Source organism: Ictidomys tridecemlineatus, chromosome 5, assembly GCF_052094955.1.
Source record: "Ictidomys tridecemlineatus isolate mIctTri1 chromosome 5, mIctTri1.hap1, whole genome shotgun sequence".
NCBI classification, from domain to species: domain Eukaryota; kingdom Metazoa; phylum Chordata; class Mammalia; order Rodentia; family Sciuridae; genus Ictidomys; species Ictidomys tridecemlineatus.
The window spans coordinates 10,392,473-10,417,224 of NC_135481.1; the positions used below are offsets into that span (position 1 = coordinate 10,392,473).

Sequence of the window (24,752 nt, forward strand, 5' to 3'; positions counted from 1 at the left end):
CAGTCCCCATGTGGTTGTGTGAGTACCCTGGGGGCAGGAACTGTGATTCTCCTGTGTGTGCCCCAGCACCGTGCCTGACATTCAGCAGCTGGGCAAATACAAGGGAGCAAGTAGCTGGTGGGAAGAGTGATCATAAGAGGGCGCTCATGGGAAGGAGGCTGCAGGCTGCGGGGACGTGCAGATGAAGGGGTGGGCATCACAGCAGGGCCCAGGGGTTGCAGCCACCCAAAACCTGCTGGGGCCCTCACCCAGTGGGATGGGGTCCTTTTCCAGGGAAGTGGGGTTGGCCTTGGGCTAAACTCACAGGGTCTCCACCATGGCTTGACACCCTCAGATTCTGGGCACCTGACAGGTTGGTGGCTGGTCTTTCCACATTTTGCAAGAAGAAGGATGAAGCCTGAGGAGAGCCCTGGAGCCAACCCAGTGGTGGCCATCCTGACCAGCAAGCCACATGCAGAGCCCCAGAGTAGAAAAACCTTGTTTTATTCAGCCCCAACCTGGGCAATCTTGCTCTGTGGTATGGCCAAGATATAAAAAATAAAAACCAACAACTGGCAAAACAATGTTGTAGAGAAGAGTTAGGTACAAAATAGGGCCTGGCATCCAGAATCCCTGTGGTTTGGTCCACGTTTGCTCCCTGAGGCCGGCAGGGAGGGATGCCCCTGGCGTCTAGCTGCCCCCGCTGTTGGTTGGGGGACTGGGCTCCTCCTCCGTGAGAGGCTGCCTGGGGAGCAGAGTCTGCTTTGGAAGGGGAGAGGTTGTCTGTCTGTCCCTCTCGGAGATCAGGATCTAGAGGAAGAAAGAGAGCAGGTCAATGGTGGCTGCAATGTGGAGCCCCCAGACCTCCCCAGCTGGGGCTTTCCTTCCACACTCCAGACCCCTTGATGAGAGCTCCTGAGGCACAGGCTCCCTCAGGAATTTGGGTTCAGGGAAAAAGGGCTAAGTCCTCAGCCCAGGTCTAAAAGAAGAGGTTTCGTGGATTCCCACCCACCCAGGGCCCACGGTCAGTATGCCCCCCCACCCTCACCCCAAGTCCAGATTGTTTTCTAGGCTGTGTCAGTAGAGCTGCTACTGTCTGGAAATACTTTTTGGCTTGTTTTTTCTAATTTAGCCCTTAAAAAAAAAAAAAAAGCCTTCTTTTTCCTCTTCAGAAACATGATGGAAACCCACAGGCGTCAGTCCCTTGGCCTTTCTGGGAATGCTCCATCCGGCTTCCTGTGCAGGCTGGCCCAGCAGCCGCCTGTGGTCAGGGTCACGGGGACGCTCTAATAAGACCTGGGCCTTTCCAAGCACTTATGTAAAGAGGCTTCGGAAGGAAGGGCCCCGGCCTCTTCAGCCCACAGGCTCCCCTAAGAACAGAAGGGAGGCCCGGCTGCTTCTCTGTCTGACTTCTGAGGGCCTCCTAGGTGCTCAAGGTACTTCTGGGACATGGGACACTGCCCCAAAGCCCCTAGAGGGAGAAGCAGGCTCCTTGTCTGCCTTAGCCCTCAACAGCCTTCCTTCCTTCCAAGTTCCCTAGAGTTACTTCCCAGAAACCCTCTACCACAGGTTGCCCCAAAGGCTGAATGGCTGATTGAGGTAGGCCTGGGGAGCAGGAAGGTGCTGGAAACTCAGGCAAAAACCAAAACAAACAAACAAACAAACAAAAAAAAAAAACCCCAACTGCTAGAGCTGAAGCAGGTGTCAGTGATTTCAAACACCCTCTGTGCCCTGGGTAATTGTGACCTGATCTTACTCATGAGGAACCCAATCTCCTTATTGAATTAGCGGCTGCTGTTTCCGTTTTTAATATTCATGGTGTGGTGTGTGTGTGTGTGTGTGTGTGTGTAGCAACAGGGTGGAGGTGGGAGGTCGTAAACAGGTTAGAGGTAGCAGCCAAGGGTGAAAGAGCTGTTTCTAAATGAACTCTGACCTAGGCCACAGAGACTGAACCCTGACCCTGGTGACATACTGAGCCTTGACCTTGGTCACAGATTAAACCCTGATCCTAGTCACATGCTGATTTCTGACCCTAGTCACACACTGAGCCTTGACCCTGGTCATAGACAATCCACAGGCTTAACCTTTCATACCTACCTTCCATTAATGAGCATACACTTTTGGGGCAAAATGTTTCTCTGGGCCTTGGAATCTCCATCACCTGTCCCTATTTGATGGACTAAAGCTCAAATTTCCAGGGCTACTTTTTTTTTTTTTCAATGGACAAACTGCTTTGATCTGATCAATTAAATTCCCATGGAAGGGGTGGGGTTCTTTGTGAGCTTGTAAGCAGGGGGTCCCTCTGCCAAGTGCTTCCTGTGTGGAGAGACACTGAGGACCCTGCTCAGCAGTCAGGTGACAAAGCCTAGGCCCAGATTTTATTAACTTCCTCCACCATGGGCCTTAGGGACAGACAATGGTCCATTCTAACCAGAATTACTTCTAATCTGGGCCTGTGTGATGGTCACAGCTGCCATTAATTGAGTGCTACAATGTGCTGGGCTCCTGAACATGCAGATGTCAGGCCTGTAAGTCATCATCCCAAGCTTATGCCAGAGGTATCTGTTTATGCTTAAGAAAAGTAGCCCAGAGGGGAAAGGTGAATTATCCAATATCACAGAGGGGAGAAGTCACAGAATTCTCTGCATGAGATCACATAGTCATGCCCTTGCACTGAACCACTCTTCCTTCTGCTGGTTTCCACTTGAAAAATCTTAGAGAGCCACATCACTGGGCCCTAGATCAGCACTCCACAGATGGAGCCCCACCATAAACACTCAGCTTGGGACTGGCTTGGTCTAGGCTCTTCCTGCTGGGCCCAGCTGTAGCTGTGTTCAGTGACCCCCCCTCCCCCAAGTGCAGGTGTCTTAGGAATTTCATGTGGCTCTGCCTGTTCCCCAGGCAGGAAAGTGGCTGGGGTAGGAAGGATGCTGGGTAAGCACGTACTGAACAATTTTGCAGTTTGTTGTAGAAACATAGCGCCCTGTGTAGTGGATGTTGCATCTCACCACATTGTTGGTGAAGTCAGACTCCAAAACAATGTACTTTGGGTTCACGTGCACCTGGAGAGGAGAAAGAGAGAGAAAGAAACTTAGTCAAGGAGGCTGCCCTTCACCTGGTCACCAGAGAAAATGGTGGAGAGGCAGGCTGACAGATAGACACGGAGGTGACAGAGGGAGACAGGGAGATGAAGAAAGACCACTAGAGACCAAGAGACGGGGGGAAGGAGGTACCTAGAATGACATGGAGAGGAAAGAGGCAGCTGAAGTCCAAGAAAACATTATCCAATCTCCTTTCTTATCAGAAGATGGGAAGCTTCCCCAGAGCCAGAACCTGGACCAGGTGTACCCTGCACAGGGCCTTTGGGGTCAGAGAGGCCAGGGCCTACCTCAGAGAATGCAGTAACAAGGGGCTGAACAGTCAGTGTCTCCAAGGCTCACAGTCAATCACTGAGCATCCTTATCCAGATAACCCATGGTGGGGGCAGTCTGATGCCAGGTAGCATCTCCTGCCTTGGAGCCCAAGGAACCTGATATTCATTGAGATGATGGTCTGGGCATGACTTGTAATTTTTGTCTGGAAAGGAGCTACTGGGACATAACACTGACAGGTTGAATTAATTGGGGTAGGGACCTGCATTATTTGCAGAACACTGAAGAACATACAGTAGTGTTATTTTAAACCCTAGCATGCTCCTTATGGGCAGGAACTGAGTATTGCTATGGGTCTGTATGCCCAGCATAAGAATGAACTCAGGTCTTCACTCATGTTTGATGAGAAGCTGAGGGAGGGATGGAGAAGAATATCCTGACATTCCCAGCCCAGGGAGAGGCCTGGCAGGGTCATGCGTATGGAGCCAATTGTGAGGAGTTCAGATGGGGCTGCAGTGAATTGCTTCTGGCTCTTGCTTTCTGGATGCAGCCTCTCTCCCAGTCTGTCTTTCTGTAGGGAAAGACACCTCCTGCAAGCCTGAACTCCACTGCCTCCTTGCACTGAACTTCTGCATGGAGTGGGTCCAAGAGAACTGGCAGAGTGTTCCCCAGCCTCGCTTAGTATCTGCACAGAGTAGGCTGAAATGGGGCTTCCCCAGGTGAGGCCTTGATGGAGTGGCCCTGCACAGCCTTTATGGATGTACCAAGTTGGGCTGTGTGTCCTGAGCATGCTTTTCTACTTGTCCCCCCAGCTAAGGGAAGGGATGATGGAGTGAGTGACATCCTTCCCTGGAGCTGGAGGGGCTGCCTCTGGAAGGGCCTCTTGGTCACAGGAGCCCTCTCATCTCTTGCCCAGGTTGAATAAAGCCTGCCCAGTCAGCAGACAGGGGGATATATCGTTGGCACTTTGTCACTCTGAGGGGATGGTGTCATCATTTTCCTAGCATCACTGAAGCTGGGCTGAAGGTTCCTTGGGGTCTTCAGAGAAAGCGATGCTTTGGGTGTCTGCCTGAGACCTATACCCTCAGATGGGAAGTATAAAACCTCAGGTGGTGGCCCAGATGGTGACTGCTTGGCAGCTGGGGAAGAGGGAACATGTCTGGGAGTTGAAGTTGGGCACTGGGCATGGCCATCAGGTTGGAGGGAATGTAGGAGACCACAAGGCTCACCTTGAGGATGTAGTTCCCAGGCTGCACATCGGTTATGTCAATCCATTGGCAGTCGATGTCCGCATTATAGGTATCATAGCAGCCTGGGCTCAGGCCCTGGAAAAAGGGACCAGAGGAGAGGCTGTGGTGCTCGTCCCTCTGAGCCACCGCATACCCACATGCAACAGTCAGGAGCCTCCTTCCTCTGGCTTCTCCCCGGACCCTGGTCCATGGTGGGTCTTCCCTTTAACCTGAGGTCACTGGATGGATGGACACAGAGAAGACAGAGCTACAAAAGACACAGAGAGGAATGAAATGGAGTGGGGGGGATGCTTGGCAGGGATGGGTGGAGGAATGGATGAAAAGACAGATATGACAGACATTCTGTGCCCACTGGATGGACGGTTAGAAAGACAGCCCGATCCCTTTGTTCCCATGCCACCACCCAGCTGCCCTAGCCCAACCTGTGTGTGAGAGGTGCACGCATAGCGCTTGAGGTTGCCAAAGTCGCAGGTGCTGTCCTCCAGGCAGAAGCTGGCCTTGTGGCCCTCAGCCACCTTCTTGCCTGTGGCTGCGTCCAGCAGGTCATAGTGGCTGAATTCGTCCATGCTGTGGTAGTGTCTGGGGGCAGGGGAAAGGAGTAGAGGAAAGAGGTCTAGTCTTCCTGGATCTCCCAACCCGTCCCCTTGGGAGATGGGTCAGATGACATGTTGTGATGCAGTCTCCTGACCAGTCTGGGCTCTTCTGTGCCCCTGAATCCCACTCTGGTGCTCTCCACCTAGCCAGGTCACCCTCATATAATGCTGCCTCAAGATTCCTTACTTCCTTTTTAGGCTTCTTCCTGTACTGACTTCCACTGGGCAAGGCCCTGTATTCTAGACATTTCCATCCCTTACCAAGACCAATCATTCTATGGCCATCTTCCAGCCTAGTCTGGCTAAGGCTCCTCAGAGAAACGCGCCCAGTGATCGATTCTTGGCAGGAAACACCACGGTGAGGGAGGTGTACCTCCAGTGGGCACCTGCATGGAGCTCAGGTACCAAGGCCCCTGGCCCAGAGGAGGTGGAAGAGGCAGGTAAATCCTGCTCACTCACTGGTGGCAGCTGTGCCACTCCCAGGTATGCCGCGGCCTGTTGGGGAGGAAGTCTGCTGTGCCCTGGTTCTTCACGCGCTGGGGGAAGCGCAGCAGCACCCGCAGGTCATAGTCGGTGGCCTCAGGGGCATAGGCTGTGCTGTGGGAACAAATGGAGAGACAGGAGTGGGCCTGGGGCATAGGAACACCAAAACCAGAATGGCTGCATCAGGCCCTGCCCCCAGCCCTTGGCCACTAGTCCTCCAGGCCGACCTCCAGCCTCTGAAAATCCTAGCATCTGATCCTGAACTTCAGAGAGGCCCTGGCCTCTTCCTTTCTTCCAACTCCACAAAGGCTTGGCTCTCTCCTCCTGTCTGGCCTCTGCTGTGTGGCTGGAAGCTGCCCATGGGGTCTTACTAAAGTGACATTGGCCTAGCAATGAGCCTCTGAGGGTTCCTCATGCTTGTAGGTGACTCAGCTGGGGACAGCCCCTGGGGCCATTTAGAAATAAGCAACCCTACCCAGGAGATTCTTATAAGTCTTCCCTCCTCTGGACAGAGCCCTAACCCGTGACCCAAGAATGTGCTGTCTCCAGTATGAGCCTAAAAATCAGGCTTGAGCTCCTCGGATCAAATTCTTTGCACTTTGCCCATGCTCGTCATTCGGCCTAGAACTACAATGCACACCCAGCCCCCTAGGCCCACCTCAAGTCCCCTGCTCCCAGAAGTCTGCCATGATTGCCACACTTAGAGGAATCTGGACAGCCCCTGAGGTCCCACCTGCAGCACACCCTCATGCCACATGCATGCTGTGCTGGTTTAGAGGTAACCAGGTTTTACCTCTCCTTGATGGCATGGCTTCACGGCCAGCAACCTGCCCTTTTCCCTTCAAGGAGCATGGGTCTGGCACACACTGCCTGCTCACAATTCACTTGCTACTCCAAATTCCCAATGGAGGCAGGCTTTGTAGGAAGAGGAGAGAGGGCAGCAGTGAGAGGAGACGCACGCATGCATGCACACATCCACACGCACGCGCACACACGTGCACATGGGGGCAGTAGGAACAAGAAGGTGGGCCGCCAGCTCCCCTCCCTGCAGCTGACTGCTGACAGCTGTCCTAGCTGGCCTCAGGGGCGCTTCCCTGGCAATCACTAAGGTCTGGGTTGTAAGGCCAGAGGCGAGAGGTGGCCAGTTGTAGGGATTAGCTCTCTCTGAGAGTATGTCTGGACAGCAGGCAGCTCAGACTCCGTCTGCCAGGACGTAAGGCCCTCGGCCTTGTCTGGGGGAGGCTTGGAATCCATCTGCGTCTGGGTTGAAACAAAACATCCTCCTTCTCTGTGTTCGGTTAAATCCTGCCCTTCTGTTCAGCTCAGCACATCGTGGGAAACCATCAGGATCTAGGTTCTAGGCCCAGCTTGGCTGCAAGCTCACAGCGAGACTTGGAGCACATCCCTCTCCTGCTCTGGGTCCGGCCTGCAGTACGACCTGGCCCAAGTCTACAGCCTACACCGCAGACGATCTTGGAGGGCCTGTCTGCTTCAGGGCTCCATCTCTGCAGTATTTTCTGGGTCTGTAACCCTGTTCCCAGCCTCCCTGCAAAACCTCCTCGCTCTGACCTTGCCAGCCCCAGCCTGGGAACCATGTGTCTCAGCTCTCACCCTGCTCCTGCTGCCACAGGGGCATAGGCAAGGGGACACACTCTCCAGCTAGATCAGGAGGTCCCTCAGGACAGAAGGCAGGCTACCTCTTCCTTCCTGTCTGTGAGCTCAGGTCTGGGCACCTGGGGTGCTCCCTGAAGGTTGGCTTTGACTAAAACCCTTCTGAACTGCAGGAGCTGCCACCGAGGCCAGGAGTTCCTCATCACTGAGGGGACTGACAGCAGGAACATTATGCCCTCTTCCCTAGGACAACTGAATGAGAAAGACAAGACCTGAATGGGCAGGCTGACTGTGTGGTCCTGGGACCAGGGCCAGTTTGATGTGAGTCTGTGATAAGAAACTTTCACCAGAATGTAAATCAACCACACCACTAATCACTCTGGTTAGTTCATCTGACACTTTTCTTTTTCTTTTTTATGCAAGTCTTTCTCAATGAAGAAAGCAATAAACTGAGTTATGTTCTGGGGCAAGCTCTTTATCCTGTCACAGACGGGTAACAGTTTGTGATCAGCCACTCTGAGCGTCAGTGTACTAGAAGTTCTAGAAATGAGATAATGTTGAGATTCCGAAGGATTTCCTAGATAGTAAAAAGCAAAGGGAGAGTTCAAATGTCAAAGTGAGTAATTCAAGGAAAACAGGTGCTTTCAACATGGATGTCAACAAAAACAATCTTTAGATTTTAGCAGAGGAGATGCCCCCAAACTCATGGTTGAGCAGAACATAAACCATTAATGTAGACGCAAGTTTTGCAGGAGGCAGAATCACCCTTGAATAAAGCAGAGTGGGCCAAGCTCACTGCCTGGGCTCGTGTGAACTGGATTCCTTTCCTTCTCTTAGTACAACACATAACAGGCCTCTGTCCTTTGCCCCTGCTGTGACCAAGCAGAGACAGCCTGGGCCAACCATAGGACACAAGTGTCCTCTGTGGACATGCTCCATAATCCTGCATTCCTTCTTGCAGGCCTGTCCACCCTACAGGACTTTCCTGATCCTGTGTGAGCATAGAAACTTGGCTGTCCTTAAGGAGCCTTCCCATTGGGCAGCTCAGATCTGAATGGTTTAGTTGCTTTCTTTGTACCTCGTTTTAAAGATGGGTCAACACACACAGCAAAAGCAAAGTTCTTTGTATAGTGATGCACAGGCAGGTTGGCTGTCTGCTCATACCCTTCCCTGCCTGAATTCTTGCTGTGGGTAAGGCTCACAAATAAAGATGGCAAGGTCACTAGAGGCTAGGGCACTTGGTCAGGGTCATGAGTCTTGCAGGCAGCCTTGTGTGAGTGCTGGTTCTGGGTGATTCCCAGGGACTGTCCCGAGGCTTGACACTTCCTCTTTGTCTCCTTACCTGGCCAGACACTTCTCTTCTGCAGCACAGCGCAGGGAGTAGAGGTGGGCTCTCTGCACGTATGTGGATGCCTGCACATAGTTGGGGTCCGGAACCAAGTCAGGGAGACCTGGAGTAGGCAGTGGGAGAGAGGGAGGAGGGAGGCATTGAGAAGGTCAGGCTGTCCACTGCTAATGCCCGGGGACCTACCCCACCCCAACCACCTGTTGCCATTCTCCCTGGGCAGAGGATCCTGGGTCCAGAAGATGGGTCTGAGAATTTGGGCAGCAGGCGGTCACCCCTAGAGCTCTGTGTTGTGAGAACCACTGAGATCTCCTGGAAGAACTGGGACACAGACAAGAACTGGGAGGCAGGGTGGAATTTGGAGCATTAGAAAGGGAAAAGGTGTTCTTGGCAGGGACAATGGCCTGGCATGAGCAAAGGCCTGGAGGCAGGACTGAATCAACCAAGTAATTTCCTGACAGAAGCACTCCTTCCATGTCCTTATTCCCCAGGCCTCAGAAACCAGCCCCCAAATGCCCTCTGCTTCTCTCACCTTTGCAGCCAGCTTCCTTTGTGAACCACCAGAACAGCCCTGGGCTTCTGGCCCAGAGTGAGCCCCAGAAGGCTTAGGGCCAGAGCCAGGTGGATGTTGGCTGGCAGCAGGTGGTGGGCAGGAAGGGACGGGTGGGAAGGAAAACAGTTCCCCAGAGCAAGCTGCTGACCAGGCGGGATTCTGAGCCACTCCAAGATGCTTCCCTCCTGGCATGGCCCCTGTTCCTGTCTCCCCTCACCTGCTACTACTCCTGGCCATCAGCCTCCCAGACCTGCCCACACCCTCCCCTGTCTGCAACATCTGGCTTCCAACTGAAGGAGGCCCCAGCTCCCTTCCTGTTCCAGCCCTTGTGACCACTCCTTCCTCAGGCTGTGCCAGAGCCAAGGGTCTGTGCTTCCTGCCCTGGCCCACTCCACCTCCCCTGCCGTGCATGGATTAGTCCCAGTTAATCCAGTTATTATTAGGAACAAGTAGAAACCAAACTCAGGTGTCCAGACCCCATCTGGCAGTGGAATACAGAATGATCTCTCTCTCTCTCTATTTTTTTTTTTTTTTCTGTCCTGGGGTTGAATCCAGAGCCCTGCAAATACTGGGAAAGGGCTCTACCACTAAGTTACATCCCAGTCCTTTTAAAATTTTTATTTTGAGACAGGGTCTCACTCAATTGTTTAGGCTGGCTTTAAAATTCTCTTGCCTCAGTCTCCTGAGTTGCTGGGATCACAGGTGGGCACCACTGTGCCCAGATAGAAAAAATGATCTTTTGATTTGTTTTTGGTCCTGGGGATTGAACTCAGGGGCACTCAACCATTGAGCCACATTCTCAGCCCTTTTTATATTTTATTTAGAGACAGGGTCTTGCTAAGTTGCTTAGAGCCTCGCTAAGTTGCTGAGGCTGACTTTGAGCTCACAATCCTCCTGCCTCAGCATCCTGAGCTGCTGGGATTACGGGCGTACACCACCGTGCCTGATGATAAAACGATCTTAATGTTGGGAGGGATGGGTGGGGGCAGATGGTCAGTGCCATGCACTCTATTCTAGTTTGGCCACTGGCTTAAAAGGGAATGATCCTGGTACTTCCAAGTCCCTTTTCTCAGGCCTCAGGGACTCTGTCGGACTAGTGATGACAAGAGGCTGTAAGTCCTTCTTGGTTTCTTTGAGCTCTCTGCTCTTGGACTTGAAATGGAAGGAGAGACCAGAAAGGGGATTTTAGCCTGTGGGGGGCTCTCAATCCTCCTTCTTGCTGTCAAAACCCTCCCATCAGCTCAGGCTCAGACATTAAGGCCAAGGAAGAGAAGTCCTCTAAGCCTTTGACAGAGGTGTTTACCTGCGTGTACACAAACCCTGGGCTCCCAGACCCTAGCCCTGCTCTCCCTGGGGCCTGGGCCTCCTGGGGGAGCCCGAGCTAGGCAGCCAGGGTGATCTCACCTACTTGGAATGGAGAGGAAACTTGGAGTACAGGGTGGGTGAGGATGAGGTGGCTCCTGGCTATTGGGGGACCTCTTGGCTAGTCTAGGTCCCATTACTCGAGCCCCCTGGAATGTTTGCAGTCATTTCCCAAGGGATCCTCCTCAGGCTCTCAAACCAGCTGGGAGCTAGTTCTTACCCTCTGGTTCCTGGAAGCTTCTGGAGGAAGGGTGAGAGGGAGAGGGACGGTCCCCTTCTCTATTGTCCAGTGCCTCAGCAATAGACAGGGGTGGGGCAACTTGTGCTGGAGCCTCATGGGACCCAGCATTCAGCACCAGACAGTCTGCCGCCCCCACCCCAGGCCCGGTTTCAATAAATACTGCACAGATGGCTCCGCAAAGCTTTTCTGGCCTGACCCTTCCTCCCCAGGCCGTTTCATAAGCTGGCTCTGCAATCTGAGGGTGTTGGGAGAGACACAGTGAGAGGCCACCAGGGGTACTTGGAGCCTGTGATATCAGTTTCTGACCATGGTCATAGGCTAAACCCTGACTGTGGCCACACATGGAGCCCTGCCCCTGGTCCCACACCAAGGCCTGACCCTGGAGATACAACTGGGCCTTAACTCTGGCCACACACTGAGACTTGGCATCTACCAACAACTCTGAACGTCAGTCTTACTATCCCCCATCTCTGTCCACGGATCCTGGGCTAACGCTCTGTATTTTTAAAAAAGAAGAAGAAAGAAAATGAAAAAAACGAAACAAAACCTTAAAAAGGAATTTGCTTTAACTACTTCTGTCCTTTCTTATTAAACCAGAGTAGGTGGATTTGTTATAGGGGCCACAGCTGTCAGGGAGGGGCACTTGTACAGTACTACATGTGGGATTTGGGGGACAGACCAAGGACACACAGCTCAGGGATACTGGCCACAGTCTGAGCCCTAACCCTGGCCATAGACGGTCATCTTCTTCCTCCCACTGTTGGGCAAACACAGGCTCAAGCAGAGGCCTCCTGCTCCAGGAAGTCTTCCCTGATTGGCAGTGACAGTCCAGGCCATACACATTTGTCCTCTCACTACCCATGGTATTGATCTATAATTAGATGTAATCATATTCACCCACGTCTCCTCCCCTCCAGACTGAGGGCTCCCTGAGGGCAGGGCCTCAGTGACAATTCACAGTGCTCAGGAACTCTGGCTTTGGGTATTACTGAGTGACCCGAGCCCCCTTGGCCTGTCAGGCAAGCTTCTTTAGTGATTAGGCTCCCTATGTTACTGTTCTAGGCATCCATAAGTGTGCTCCACCTGTAACCTCAAGATACCGGGGTACATGATGCTTTGGGAAATGTAGAGGAAACAGGCTCAGAGAGGGCAATGAATTTGCCCACAGTCACCCAGTCAGTCAGGGCAGCCCCAGGAGGAGATCCTAGGACCTGACTCTCTTCCAGGACTCGAATTATTCTTTCTATAAAAATGAACATCTTTAAAGGTATAAGCTATACACAGTCAAATACACAGGTTTTAGGAGCACAGTTGGTAAGTTCTAGCAGATGTTTATGCTGTGTACCCACTATCCCTATAAAGCTAGGGATTGCCACCACCATCTCTACTGTTCTTTTCCAGGGAAACCCTCCCTCTCTGCCACCCAAGGCCATCATTGATCTGCTTTCTAATGACCATATATTTTTCTAGTATCTAAACAAAATTACTCTAACCATTATCTGATCATTTTCTTTCTGGCCACCACCAGGTCCTACTGTGATGCCCTCCCCTAGGTCCCCACATCACCCCTGTCATACCCTCATTGCCCTGGGAATTCAGGCTGAGTGCCCCCACCTCACCCTCTGATCCCCTGCTGAGGTCCCAGGGAACAACAGGCCCCCTCCCTCTGCTGGTATGTTTTTCCAGGAGGGAACAATGCCTCCTTCTCCCTGCCGTTCTCCCCAGTTCTCCCCAGGGACATTCCGTCAGCAGCCAGGCCTGCAGGCTTGGGCTTGGGCGTGAGGTGGGGGGGCGGGGTTGATGTTGGAAGGGGATGAGGGAAGGCTTGAGTGGCGCTGGTAGGCATAGGGCTGGGGGGAGCAGTCTGCTGTTGCTGGCTTGTGGGGACAACCACACCCTCCAGGCAGGACGGTCAATATGAAGTTGTAATCAGACTGTGTGATCAACCCTCATTCCAAGAAATGCACATTTTAAAGAAAAATCCTGTGGAGTTGGGGGGCTTTGCTTGCTCCAAACAGTGGAGGATCATCAGTCATCACGGTGTAATTTTGAGGAGGAGCTGGGATCACTTTTCCAGCACACAGAGTCATCCAACCCTCTGGCCTGGAACAGGAGACTGCAGAACTGTGGGTTCTGGGGAGTTCTTTTCCCTGAGACTCCTGTATTTATTAATGTAGAGAACTGAGTTAGTCATAGTTCTCAGTTCAGAGCAAACTAAGCAGTATCCATGGTCCACTCACGTAAGGCTTCCCTCTCATCTTACTGATTTTCGCCTTGACCCTCACCCTGACTCTCAGACATGCCCCTGAACACTGGTGGCAACATACGGATCTGTGGTGCATTTGAGATGGGCATGCATTTTTTTTTTTTTTTTGGAGAGAGGCTACTGGGAATTGAACTCAGGGGCACTCAACCACTGAGCCACATCCCCAGTCCATTTTTGCATTTTATTTAGAGACAGGGTCTCACTGGATTGCTTAGCAAATTGCTTTTGGTTGAGACTGTCTTTGAAATCTTGAACCTCCTGCCTCAGCCTCCAAAGCCATTGGGATTATAGGTGTGCACCACCATGCCCAGCTCAGATGGGCATGCATTTTTAAAGTCTATAAATGAGTCTCACAGAGCTCATGCTTTCTTGATTTTGCAGTTAATGTAAACTTTTGAGGCCTTTCAAGAAGGTTTGTGGCCTGTCATTGCTAAACAGGAGCCCACAGGGTGCCTCTCCATATTCCATCTAGTCAGTGTCCTGGAGGGACACCCAGGTGGCCTTTGACCCCCTGTTCTGCACTCAGGCTGAAGCAGCGAGCGGCTTGGCATGTGCCTCCTGGGCTGGTGAGGACAGATATCACTCTCTTCTTAACCCTGGGTCACGGTCAGCCTTGCTCAGCTTCCTTCCAAGCTCCCAGAACCACTGGTGGGCAGGGTCAGATTGTCCAAAGGCTGGGAGATGGCCTAGCTCAAGCTCCCCAGGGAGGCCCTGGTTACCATCACCCAGGAGGGAGATTGAGCCTGGCTCTTACCTTCCTCTGTTGTAGACCTTCCATGTGGCCCTGGACTGTCAGGTCCCTTCCTAGGCCTCACTTCTGCGCACCTGCATTGTATCCACTTCTGATTGCCCCCTCCCCCATTTGTAGCCTGGAGCCCTGTGCTGGCCTCTCCTGGGCACTCTTTCCCAGAAGGAATGTGTTGGCCATAGGAATTCATGCTGCCCACAGCCTGGGCCAGAATGGTGGGGACACTGGGTCAGAGGGCAGCAAAGCTGCTTGGGATAGCCAAAGCCAGGTTGTTCTGCTGGGGAAGGGCAGGATATGAGATGATTGGGTCCCGAGGCCATTCTGCAGGCAGCGAGCCACTGGTATGGGGGACATCATCTGACCCTGGTGGGCACAGGCGGTGAAGACTCCTAGCCAAGGGAAAAGGCCCAGCACTCTGCATTCCAGCTCTGACCCTGGAGCTTCCTCTGCAGGCCACCCAGGGTCCAGTGGGAGGACACACCATAGTGACTCTTAGGGCCAATGTGTACAGGACAAGCCCACCCTGCCGTTCTGCCCAGGCTGGGCCTGGCACTGCTGGCCGTCTCCCGTGACAGCCCTGTGAGCCTATGGGCAGCATCTATCAGTGTCTTCCCTGGCAGGTTCCAGTAGGGGCCCAAGACTCCAGAGGCAAGTTCACTCCCTTGTTCTGCCTATGTCCAATCTTTCTGTTGCCAAATTCCCTTATTCTTAGGCTCAGTTTCCCTATCTGGATGACGGGGAGATTGGACTAACTAGCCTTTGAGCACAGGTTGGATGGATCCATAAACACTTGGTGATTAAAATACTTTTTCGGAGCTATTCAGTCCATTCCCTAGCCTTGGGCAAGAGCCCGGGACCTCTCATGACCTCCACAGCCCATACTTCACCAGTCAGGAAATTCTCCCACTGTCTGACCTAAATCCTTCCTGCTTCATTAGAAATCTGTTCCCTCCTGCTTGGAGGGGAGGGCCCTGTGGCTACAAGCCTGTCACTGCCCACGCCTCACCTGCTTCCCTCTTGACTTCCCCTTTTCTGTGGGTTCAATCAACCTCCTCTCTGAAATCTGTCTTCACTTGGCCTCCTGCTTCCCAGGAGCAGATCACGGGAGGGGGAATGCAAAGGAGCCCTAATCTCTTGAGCCCAGGGCTGGAGGATAAACAAAGTCCAGCAGGAACCCATCAGTCAGTCGGTTGTGAAATATGTGCTGAGCGGGATGTTTTGGCTAGCGCCGCCAGACTCCAGAGGAGCCCCTAGGTGGGGGAAAGCAGCAAGCTCCACTGAGTACAGCACTGAATAAAGATGAGCCAGAAGAGGGCCTGCAGGGCAGAGCTGGCAGCCCTGAAACCTCGGAAATGATCATCTAAATAATCGAAACACTGAGTTGTCCACATCAGCCCAGGGGTGCCACACCTTTCTGGGAGAGTCCACTTTGTTCCATCGTGAAGGGGCAATCCCTACCTGGGCCCAAGGGTTATGATGGCTACAAAGTCAGACCTAGAGCCTTTAATGGCTCCCAACTGCCTACAGAATCAAGTCTGGATGTTTCAGGGTGGTAGCTAGATCTGCTGTGGTCTGGTCTCTACCTGGCCTGCCAGACTCTTAACCCTAAGGATTGGGAGGCAGCTCCTTAGCCTGGTCCTTAGCACTGTGCCGTGGTCCAGGATTTCCCTGCTACACAACACACACGCAGGCACGCACGCACGCACGCATGCACGCACGCGCGCATGCACTCACACTCTCTTTTATGCTGCAAAACTAAAGTCCACCTGGTCAGTCTTGGCCTCCCCTCATTTACCACCCTCCACCTTCTTACTTGTCTCCTACCCCCCCACTGACTGGGAGACATCAGCAGCAGTGACGACCCTGCCCCTGTGTGTAGCATGGCCACCCAGTGAAGGGGAGGGGTATGTGTTCAATTGAAAGAACTGCCAGGGAAGCAGGCTGGGCCGAGCGAGGGGAGGGCCTTGGGTGCTCAGCACCTCCTCTGGCAGGAACCTGCTGCCACCTCTTTGCACACCTCACTCAAATCTCTTCCCACTGTGACCCAGCCCCTGCTCTCCAGCCCTCCTGTCCCTTACTTCCCCGGATGCTTCATTCAGTCCCCTCAGGTTCCCTCCCTGTCCCTGGAGGCTTTTCTCAGTGATGTGAAATTTTCACCTTTCTTACAAAACCAGTTCCAACCACAGTCTTCCCATCTCAGCTACTGTCATCCTTCCAGCAGCACAGACCATAAACCATTGTGCTCTCCCTGGCCCTTCTCTTTCTGTCACTACCCACATCAATCCATGAGGAAATTCCATAAGCTCCATCTCCAAAATATATCCTAAATCTGGCCTCCCAGCACCCCCATGGTTCCCACTCTGCATGGGCCTCCGGGGTAGCTGCTCTCAATCTCTCTGCCTGACTCCTGACTGCCCACTCCCAGCATAGCAGTTGGACCCCTATTTAAATGCCACTGCCCAGCTCAAATTCTGCAGTGATTTCCTGGGGCACAGAGAGTAAAAGCTAAAATCCTCACAGTGACCCCCTTGAACCTGTCTCCTTTTATTCCCCTAATTCTATTCCACTCTGTCCTAAGCAGACTGAAACACACTTGGAAACCCACAGAATTTCTGCCTCAGGGCCTCTGCACTGGAGATTCGCATCTCTGGAGTACTCTTCCTGCAGATAGCTGCACAGCTCACTCATATGCCTCCTTCAAGTCTTTGCTCAGATGTCACTCTGACCACCTGGGCAACCTGCCCCTTCCGCCTACTCTGATCTTCTTACCTACCTCCATGGCATCTATCATCTTCTATTACTCATCTATGTATTATGTTTACACATAAAAATACAGATCTGTAAGAGCAAGAATTTTGTCCTTTTTCACTAATGAATACCCAGCTCTAAAGCAGTACCCAGAGCACAGGGAGGAACTAAAAAATATTTATTGAATGGCTTATTGATACATGATATATGGATTATTGATATTGATATATGCCCTCTCAGCCAGACAAGAGCCCCTGAGGTCAGGGGTAGGGGTGGGTGGCACTGCCCTTTGTGCATACCCAACTGCCAACCTGGTCCCACAGGTACACAGCAGGAACTGGGAGCTGGACACAATGAAGGGCTTGGGTCACTCTGCATCCCAGGAGCCTGAACTCTTCTTGCTAGTGGGTTCAGACCTTGGCAAGGGCAGGGATGGGCTTGGGGCACCTCTGAATCCCCTACACCCAGGTACCACCCTCAAGGACTGGTACCTGTATGTCCTCAGAAAGCACATGCCTGAACCCCCAAAGGGTCTGGTGACATGTAAGTCAGGCTTCACTCTCAGACAGAGGCTGCAATTGATTCCCAAAGTCCTTTCTTTTGAAAAAGGATTTGCTCTGGGTTTGGAAAACCCATGTTTCCAGTTGGCCCACAGTAGGGGGAAGGGCGGGCTGTCTCCCAAAGTTTTGATGGCAAAGGCCTCCATCCCTTCCTGCCCTGACATTCTGAGCCCCTCCCCCAACATTTCCAGGTGTTTGTGAAATGCTCAGTTTCTGGGGTGCCCATCACCAATGGGGAGAAAGACCCAGGCCCCACCCTCACTCGGTAATCCAGACTGCACACCCGAAGGCCCCTCTGTCCAGCTGCCTGTGGTGAGGAGGTGGTGAGGTCAGGGCCAGGGGAGGGAACAAGTCTGAGCCTCTCCTTCCAGCCCCCACCTCCCAGCCCTGCTGTTCCACAGGAATGCCGGGCACAGGAATTGGAAGCAGGTGTGGGCTGCCTAAGCCGACCTCCGCCTCCTCTCTGTTCTCTTCCTCTCCTGCCCATTGGAGCCATCGCCCTGGGGAGATTTCCATGTGTTCTTGGCTTGGAAAAGAAGTAGGGTGGACTCCGGCTGGGAGCTTTGGGGGCGGGTGCTCCTTCTGATACCAGAGGACTGTGTAAGATGGGGATCCCTGGGGTCAGGAGAGAGGAAGGAGTGGGGACAAAAGGCCAGAACTCCCTAGCCAAGTCCAGCAGGATCCTGGTGCCAGCAAAGGCACTAATGACTTCCCACACTGTCTCCCCACCATGACTGGGAGGGAGATGTGTGTGAACTCGAAGGAAAAATCTGAGTTTTGGTGGGGGGGAATATAAGAGGGACTATGATGAACAGAGACAGGTGACTCAAGATGTAAAATACTCTTTCTTGAGGGGCAGAGCAGAGGGAGAGCGGGGTCGTTAGGTCCAAGCTTGACCACTCCTAGCCTTGTGACCTTGGGTGAGTTCCTTAGCCTCTCTGAGCCAGGTTCCTCATCTGTCAAGTGGGGATGATAATACTAGCTATTTCACAAGGTGGTTGAGGGGATTAGATGAGAACAAGAGAATAAATACTTGGCACAGTGTCTGTCCCATAAATGGCAGATGCTACTGTTATTTCTATTATTTAAAGTAGGAGCTGTCTCCTCCCATAGGAATGGGCCAGGCTGAGGCCAGGGGAGGTGCCTTATAAGTGGTTGATGAAAGAGGAGACAGAAAGTCCGACTAGAGGCCTCCTAAAGAGGCTGCTTAGGACACTGTTGTTTGTTCAGACCCCCAGACCCCCCTCTCTCTCCACCGCTCCCTTGTCAACTTTCTCAACCCAAAGGTTACATTTCTTTCTGAAGAAGCAACTGAGACCACTTCAGGGAAGGAAGGAGGGATGCGAGCTGTGACTCTGGCTCCAGGGAAAAGCACTTAAGCTCTTAGGGCCTCAGTTTTCTCACCTGCAAAATGGGGATGCTGGCAGTACCTTTCTTCTAGGGCTGTTATAAGGACTCCAACTATAGAGCTCCAAGAACAGTGAGAGGGCTTGGAAAGCCCCGTGGAAGTGTTTGCTAAACACATTTTGGAGCCTAGAGTGAGGATGCCAAGGCCTCACTCCAACCCACACTGAGGAGGGACTGTTCACCTCCCCAGTTTTTCATGTCCACTGTCCCATCTCACCCTGTTATAACCATGCCCAGAATATAGTAGCCAAAAATCTACTGACAAGGAGTACATGACCAAATGAATGAGGGAATAAATGAAATGTGCCAGATAAGCAATAATACACAGAAACAAAATTTAATTGGTGCATGGTTAAGAAAGCCAGATGGAGAGTCATGCAGACTCCAACCCTGTTTTTCTCTGTTAAAAAGCAGCAAATGAGGGTTGGGATTGTGGCTTAGCGATACAGTGCTCGCCTAGCACGTGTGAGGCACTGGGTTTGATCCTCAGCACCACATAAAAAATAAATAAATAAAATAAAGGTATTGTGTCCAAGTACAACTAAAAAAAAAATTAAATTAAAAAAAAATTGGGCAAGGGAGCCCATCACCTTAGCTACAGAATGGGCCAAACAGCAGTACCTGGTGTAGACCTGGGAATTAGAGGAGAAATGTATAAGACGTTAAGTCAACCGGAGCGGAATTCTCTCCCTGGATTCAGAGAGAGCTGAGGTGCAGAGAGGGTCCCAGCTCACACCTGGCCTTGCCTAGCAGGCTGAGCCTGATGTCCTCCTGGGTCATCTCAGTGCAATGCAGAGAGTAGGCTTGGGCTCTCTGAATTCCAGCTTAGCTACACCCCACTGAGTCACCTCCTTAGGCCTCAGTCTTCTTTACCAGGAGCATTAGAATCTCCACATCACTAGGGGTTTGTGGGGATGAATGAAATCACACATTTAAGCCACTAAGCTCAGTAGGTGCTCTTCAGCAAATGGCCAAATTGTTACTATTTGTACCTTAGTGCTCTAACTCTAGGAATTTTTTGAGTGGAGGCCTGTTCTGTCCTTCCCTGAATCTATTCCAAGCCTTGTGGAGAAGGAGGTAGGTGACCCAGAGGGGCAAGCAGGCCCAAGTGAGCTAGGGGGTCCAGCAGTGGGAGTAGGGGTAGAGATTCAGGGCTGCTCTCAGGGACAGAGGGTCCCAGTTTGGCCTCTTGGGCACAGAACACTGGACAGAGAAAGGGGGTTATCTAGAAGCACCCCCAGGTATGGATAGGGAAATGTGGCATGTGAGCCCAGGAGCAGTACATGTGTGTTTCAGAGACCTCTGAGAGGAAGGAGAAGCAAAGGAAAGGAAGGAGATGCCTACACTGAGGTACTGAGATCTTGTCCTCAGGGTCCTAGGGAGCCACAGAATCTTCTTGAGCAGGGGAGTAAACTGGTCAGCACTACAAGGGTTTATGTGCCCTACATATAGGGTGGTCTGAAGAGAGAGAGGTTGAGACCAGGGGAGCAGGAAGGAGGCAGCTATGATTCCCTCCTGGCCTCTGACTGGCCAGGTGAGGACAGGGTGGAGGCAAGGCCAGCACAGCCATCACAGATGGCCTGGGAGGTCACCTGGAGCAGCCTGCTCTCTGCTCTTTTCACAGGATTGCTAGAGCTGGTAGGTAGAAAGGGGAGGCTCTTGAGGAGAGCTGTAGTCTTATGGGGCTCATCTCAGCACCAAGACCCCCAGCTCAGAGAAACTGAGGTGGGGGGAGGCAGGAGCTGGGAGAGGATATTGGGAAAGGAGGGCCTGACAGCAGCAGAGTGCGAGGCCACGTGTGAGCCAGCTCCGTGCACGTTACACAGTGGACCTGGGAAGCAGTCGGCCACCCTCCAGTCCTCTCTGTGAGAATGTGCTCTGAGAGCTGGCTCCGGATGTGACCCTCTCAGAGCCTCTGTTTTCTCCTTTCATTCTTTCCAGCTACAAGTTTCAGAGTTGGAGACGATGGTACTGTAGGAAGCCCTGGGTAGCCCCAGCACCAAGTGGGAAGGAAGAGGGTACAGGCGCCCAAGGCAGAAACAGGCGCAGGACAGCCACTTGGAAACCCACCCGCCCATGGAGGGACGTGGGCGATGCTCACATGTGTTTGGTGTTGTGAGGACACATCCACGCCCACACACACACACAGTCTGCCAGCGCCGGGCCTCAGACCCCTGGGTGTGTGGCCAGGAGGAATGAAGTCAGTCTCAGAGAATCCGCCCTGGGCTCCCACACCAGGCCTGGGGGTCTGATCTCAAGTAAAAGGCTTGGACTTCTTTGGGTTGGGATTTTCCACAGTCTCAGCCTAGTAGGGTGGGGAGGGAAGAACCAATGATGGGGAGACTAATGTTCCTACACTGGCTTCTTTGCGGGCCCCAGACTAGCTTGTATCCCCCCATCTCATTTTCTCCATGATTAGGGGAGGGATCATTCTCTGAGAAGTCCTCCCTGAGCCCCAGCCTCTGACTGGGGAGGCCCCTCCTCCACCCCATAGTCCCTTGCTCCTGGTGCTCACCAAATCACAGCAAGGAGCCACTTCTCTGCGATGCTTCCCCCAGGACAGGGCCTGGATTTGATGCATCTTGGCCTGCTCAGCTTGACACCTAGGACACTGCCTTCAGGGGAGAAATGTCTTTGACCCAAAATAAACTGTGGGGCTCGGGAGTAGTGTCCAGAGGCCCTGCTCAGTACCCATCCCACCACTCCAGACATGGCCTTGTCCTGCCCAATCCTCCTTTGAACAAACTGACTTCCTTAAGAACCCATAGGCCAAGGAGGGGCCCTAGAAAACATATTGGCTTGAAGCCCAGATGCCTAGTCCCAGGCCTGGCTCTGCCTGTGTTGTGGCATTTGAGGCCTCAATTATCCCCTCTATCCAGAGGTGGGACCATTCTGGCTGAGCCTCACACTGAAGTCTTGAATTCTAAGAAAAGTTGTCACAAAGATTGAGCACCTGATAGGTCAACATCTCCTCTAAGGTGCTCTTGGAGCAGTTGGTGCATAACTGTAATATAGCCTGCTGCAGGATGCTTTGAATTTCTGGTAACACTCAGGAGGGGTGGATATACCCTTCAACACATTACATAAGGGGCCCTCATCTTATTCTGAGCTTCCGCAGTTCTCAAAGTGGGATTCAGCAACCAACTCATGTGCTGCACCTTGGATGTTTGAGAAAGGGCACAACCTGGGAGATACTTCTCTCCCCCAGCTTTGGGCTCCACCAGCGCCCTTGGCAGCAGCCCTTCACTGAGGCCATCTTGACTGGAGACTGGGCATCACTCCCATGCTGATAGGGCTGAGGAGTGGAGACTGAGGCCAGCACTAGCACCAGCACCTTGGGTCATATATGGTTCAGCAACTGTGATGGGGAGCAAAGAATCATAGGCAGAGGGCACTGACAGCAGCCTGAAAGAGGCAGGGCAGAGTGGACTGAATATGCATCAAGGACTGAGCAGAAAACTTGGACCAAAGAGCTGAAACCCAGGGAGAGAAGTAGCAAGGAGATACCAGGACAGTGAGGGTGGGCTCATGGCCATCCAGCCCTATCCAGACCCACCAGTCGGCCCTAGTCCAGCCTGCTAAGAGAACTGTGGAGTCTGTCCATGTGACACAGGAAGACTGGTTCCACCCCTGTGACCTTGTGTACAGCAAAATGGCTTGGCCTTTCCAAGAATAGGCCACATCTTCACTCCCTCTCCCCCCAAAGCCTCAGGGTGGCCTCTTTACAGTTGCCTCCTGGGACCTTTCCCTAGGGCTGGGACTAGGGTAAGGCTAGTGTGGCCCTGACCTAGGCTACAAAATTTAAGTGGGCACCAAAACAAAAACCCAAACAAAAAACCTCAATAATAAAGATAAGTGATATTTAATACAATTTTTTTTCCAAAAAATCAAAATCAGTGCACAAAATCTGTGAACAAATATCCAAATAAAGACAGGACCCAAGTTGATTTTTGAATTTGTCTCAGGCACCCTAGGGCACCATTATTGATTCTATTTAAAATTTGGATATACTTGTTCATGGTGTATTTGGGAGCACTGTTTTTTTCTTTAAAAAACAAAAATAAAAAATCCCTCGAATTATTACTTATCTCAATTTCCAAGTTTTTTGGTGTCTCCTTAAATTTCGTGCCCAGGTCCGTGCCTCGGTGGCCTCTCCAGCATAAATCTCACACACTCCCCACCAGGGGTCTCTCAGTCATCTAGTCTGAATTCCTGCCTGGGGCAAAAACTTTCTCAGATCAGCTTAGCTGGGGCAAGCTCGTGCATGCCCAGTGATAGGGAAACCGCACAACTAACGCCTTTCTGACCCTGAAGAGATGGCACAGGGGCATCTCCAGGAATGGAAGGAGGTACCCTGATTGGAATGAGAAAGAGTCAGGAAAAAAGGCTTCTTCCCTTTGTCCTCAGATGATCCAAGCCAGGTCTGAAAGGGGCCTCCTCCCAAAGCCTGGCTAGTGCTTCCACCCTTATCTCCAAAGCCTCGGTTGGAGCCCAGGCCTGCCTGGCTAAGTCCTGACACTGATTGATGATGCCTGGCTGTTAGGCAGGCCGGAGGTGGGAGGTGAAGCACCACGGGGTTGCGGACTGGGGCTAGGTGTGGTGCGGGGTTCATACTTAGCAGCGCAGGGGAGGCCTCTGGAGAGGGATGGGGAAGGGGTCTGGGCGCCTGGAGTCATGAGGTCGGGCAGCCGAGCCTTAGGCCGCGGCTGCGGCTACTGTACTCACCACGACCGTTCTGGTTAGGTCTGTACACGCTGCCCACGCTGAGGCGGCCCTGCTGTGCGCCGTTCCGCTCCCCACCCGGCGGGGGCGCGTCGGAGCTGCGCACGGGCAGGTAGGGCGGCTCCAGTACGCGGAAGGGTGGCTGCGGCTCCACGGCACGCGGCGGCGGGACATAGGCCTCGGGTGGCACATTGGAGTAGGGTGGATACCAGCCGAGGCGGGGGTCGCCGCCGTAGGCCCCACCGCCGGCCGGGCTCTGCGCCGCATCGGGGCTGGGGTCGGGGTAGGCCTGCTCGAAGCCCGCAGTGCCCTCGTTGTTGTACAGGCTGTGCGAGTAGCGGCGGTCCAGGCCGTCGGGGGGCTGCGGCTGTGGTTGCGGCTGCGGTGCGTAGGGCCTCTCCAGAGCCGGGTAGAAGCCCTGGGCCGGATACTCCGGCTGCTCCTCGCCGCCGCCTCCGTACTCCTCGTAGCGCGCTCGGGGCTGGAAGGGGTAAATGACCCCCGCTGAGGCCACAGCTGCTGCCCCTGCACCCATGCCACCGCCCGCACTGCGGTAGTACACGTAGCCCTGGTCGTAGGTCCGCGACGCGGGGTCGTAGTTCTCGTACTGGCTGACGAAGGGCGCTTGCGGGTAGGGGAACTGCTGCGGATAAGAGGACGGCTGGCGGTAGGTGGTGGCGAAGGCCGAGGCCGAGACCGAGGAGGCGGAGCCCCCGTGCCGTTGCTGGGAGACGGAGGTGCGGGCCCGGGCCATGCCGGTGCTGTCCCCGACGGCCACTTCGCGCCAGTTGTCGGGCACCTGTCCGAAACCGAATGGGTGCCGAGCTTGGCCGCGCACAGTGTCTGAGCCCACGCGCCCAGGCAGGGGCAGAGAGGGCGCCTGCCGACGCCGGAGGCCCCCCTGGCTGCGCCGCTGCGGGGCCTGGGGTGCGCCAGCCAGCAGCACCCGGGAGCTACTCTCCGCGCGCTGAGGCCCGGCAGGCACGTACTCTGAACCCGAGTTAAGCAGGCTGTACACCTGCCCGTTGTTCTCCCACTGAATCAGCTGCCGCCAGCGCCCAGGGTCCGAACCCTGCCTGGGCTGTGCCTGCTGCCCATGCACCAAGACGCACAGGCAGGCGCCCCACACTACGGCCCCCAGCTGCCAGCCGGCTCGGACCAGAGCCATGGTGGCCCCTCAGCAGAGGCCGGGTAGACAGAGAGGCTCTCAGGAGTGGCCCCTTGTGCGTAGTTCTCTTCCCACGGCCTCGAGGATAGGACGGTTCCTTGCCTGCCCCAGCTCTAGCTTTGTCCATCCTGGCCTTGTCCCGAGCGGGACGACTCCTCCGATGACACCATTTCGAGGCCAAGAGGTCAGGGCAGGGCAGGGGCGGTGCCCAGGGCTGCACGAGGCTCTCCGCAGGGCACGGGCGAGCAGGACCGCCTGGGGGCCTTACATGGCCAACCCCACACTGGCTGGCCGCTGGGCTGGCGCTTTCCCACTCTGAATGAATAAGCAACAGGCTGGGAGCGA

The 24,752-nt window shown here is 53.6% G+C and overlaps 1 protein-coding gene across 1 annotated transcript; it reads right to left on the reverse strand.

Moving 5' to 3' along the window:
- Nucleotides 1-467: 467 nt before the first annotated feature.
- Loxl1 (lysyl oxidase like 1) lies at nt 468-24,727 on the reverse strand. The gene is made up of 7 exons (XM_005316777.4): nt 23,243-24,727; nt 8,630-8,738; nt 5,653-5,790; nt 5,023-5,179; nt 4,580-4,675; nt 2,926-3,041; nt 468-789 (listed from the first exon to the last, which is right to left on the reverse strand). Exons 1-7 carry the CDS (start codon nt 24,405-24,407, stop codon nt 783-785), a joined length of 1,788 nt encoding a protein of 595 aa, XP_005316834.2. The 5' UTR covers nt 24,408-24,727; the 3' UTR covers nt 468-782.
- Between the last annotated feature and the right edge of the window lie 25 nt (nt 24,728-24,752).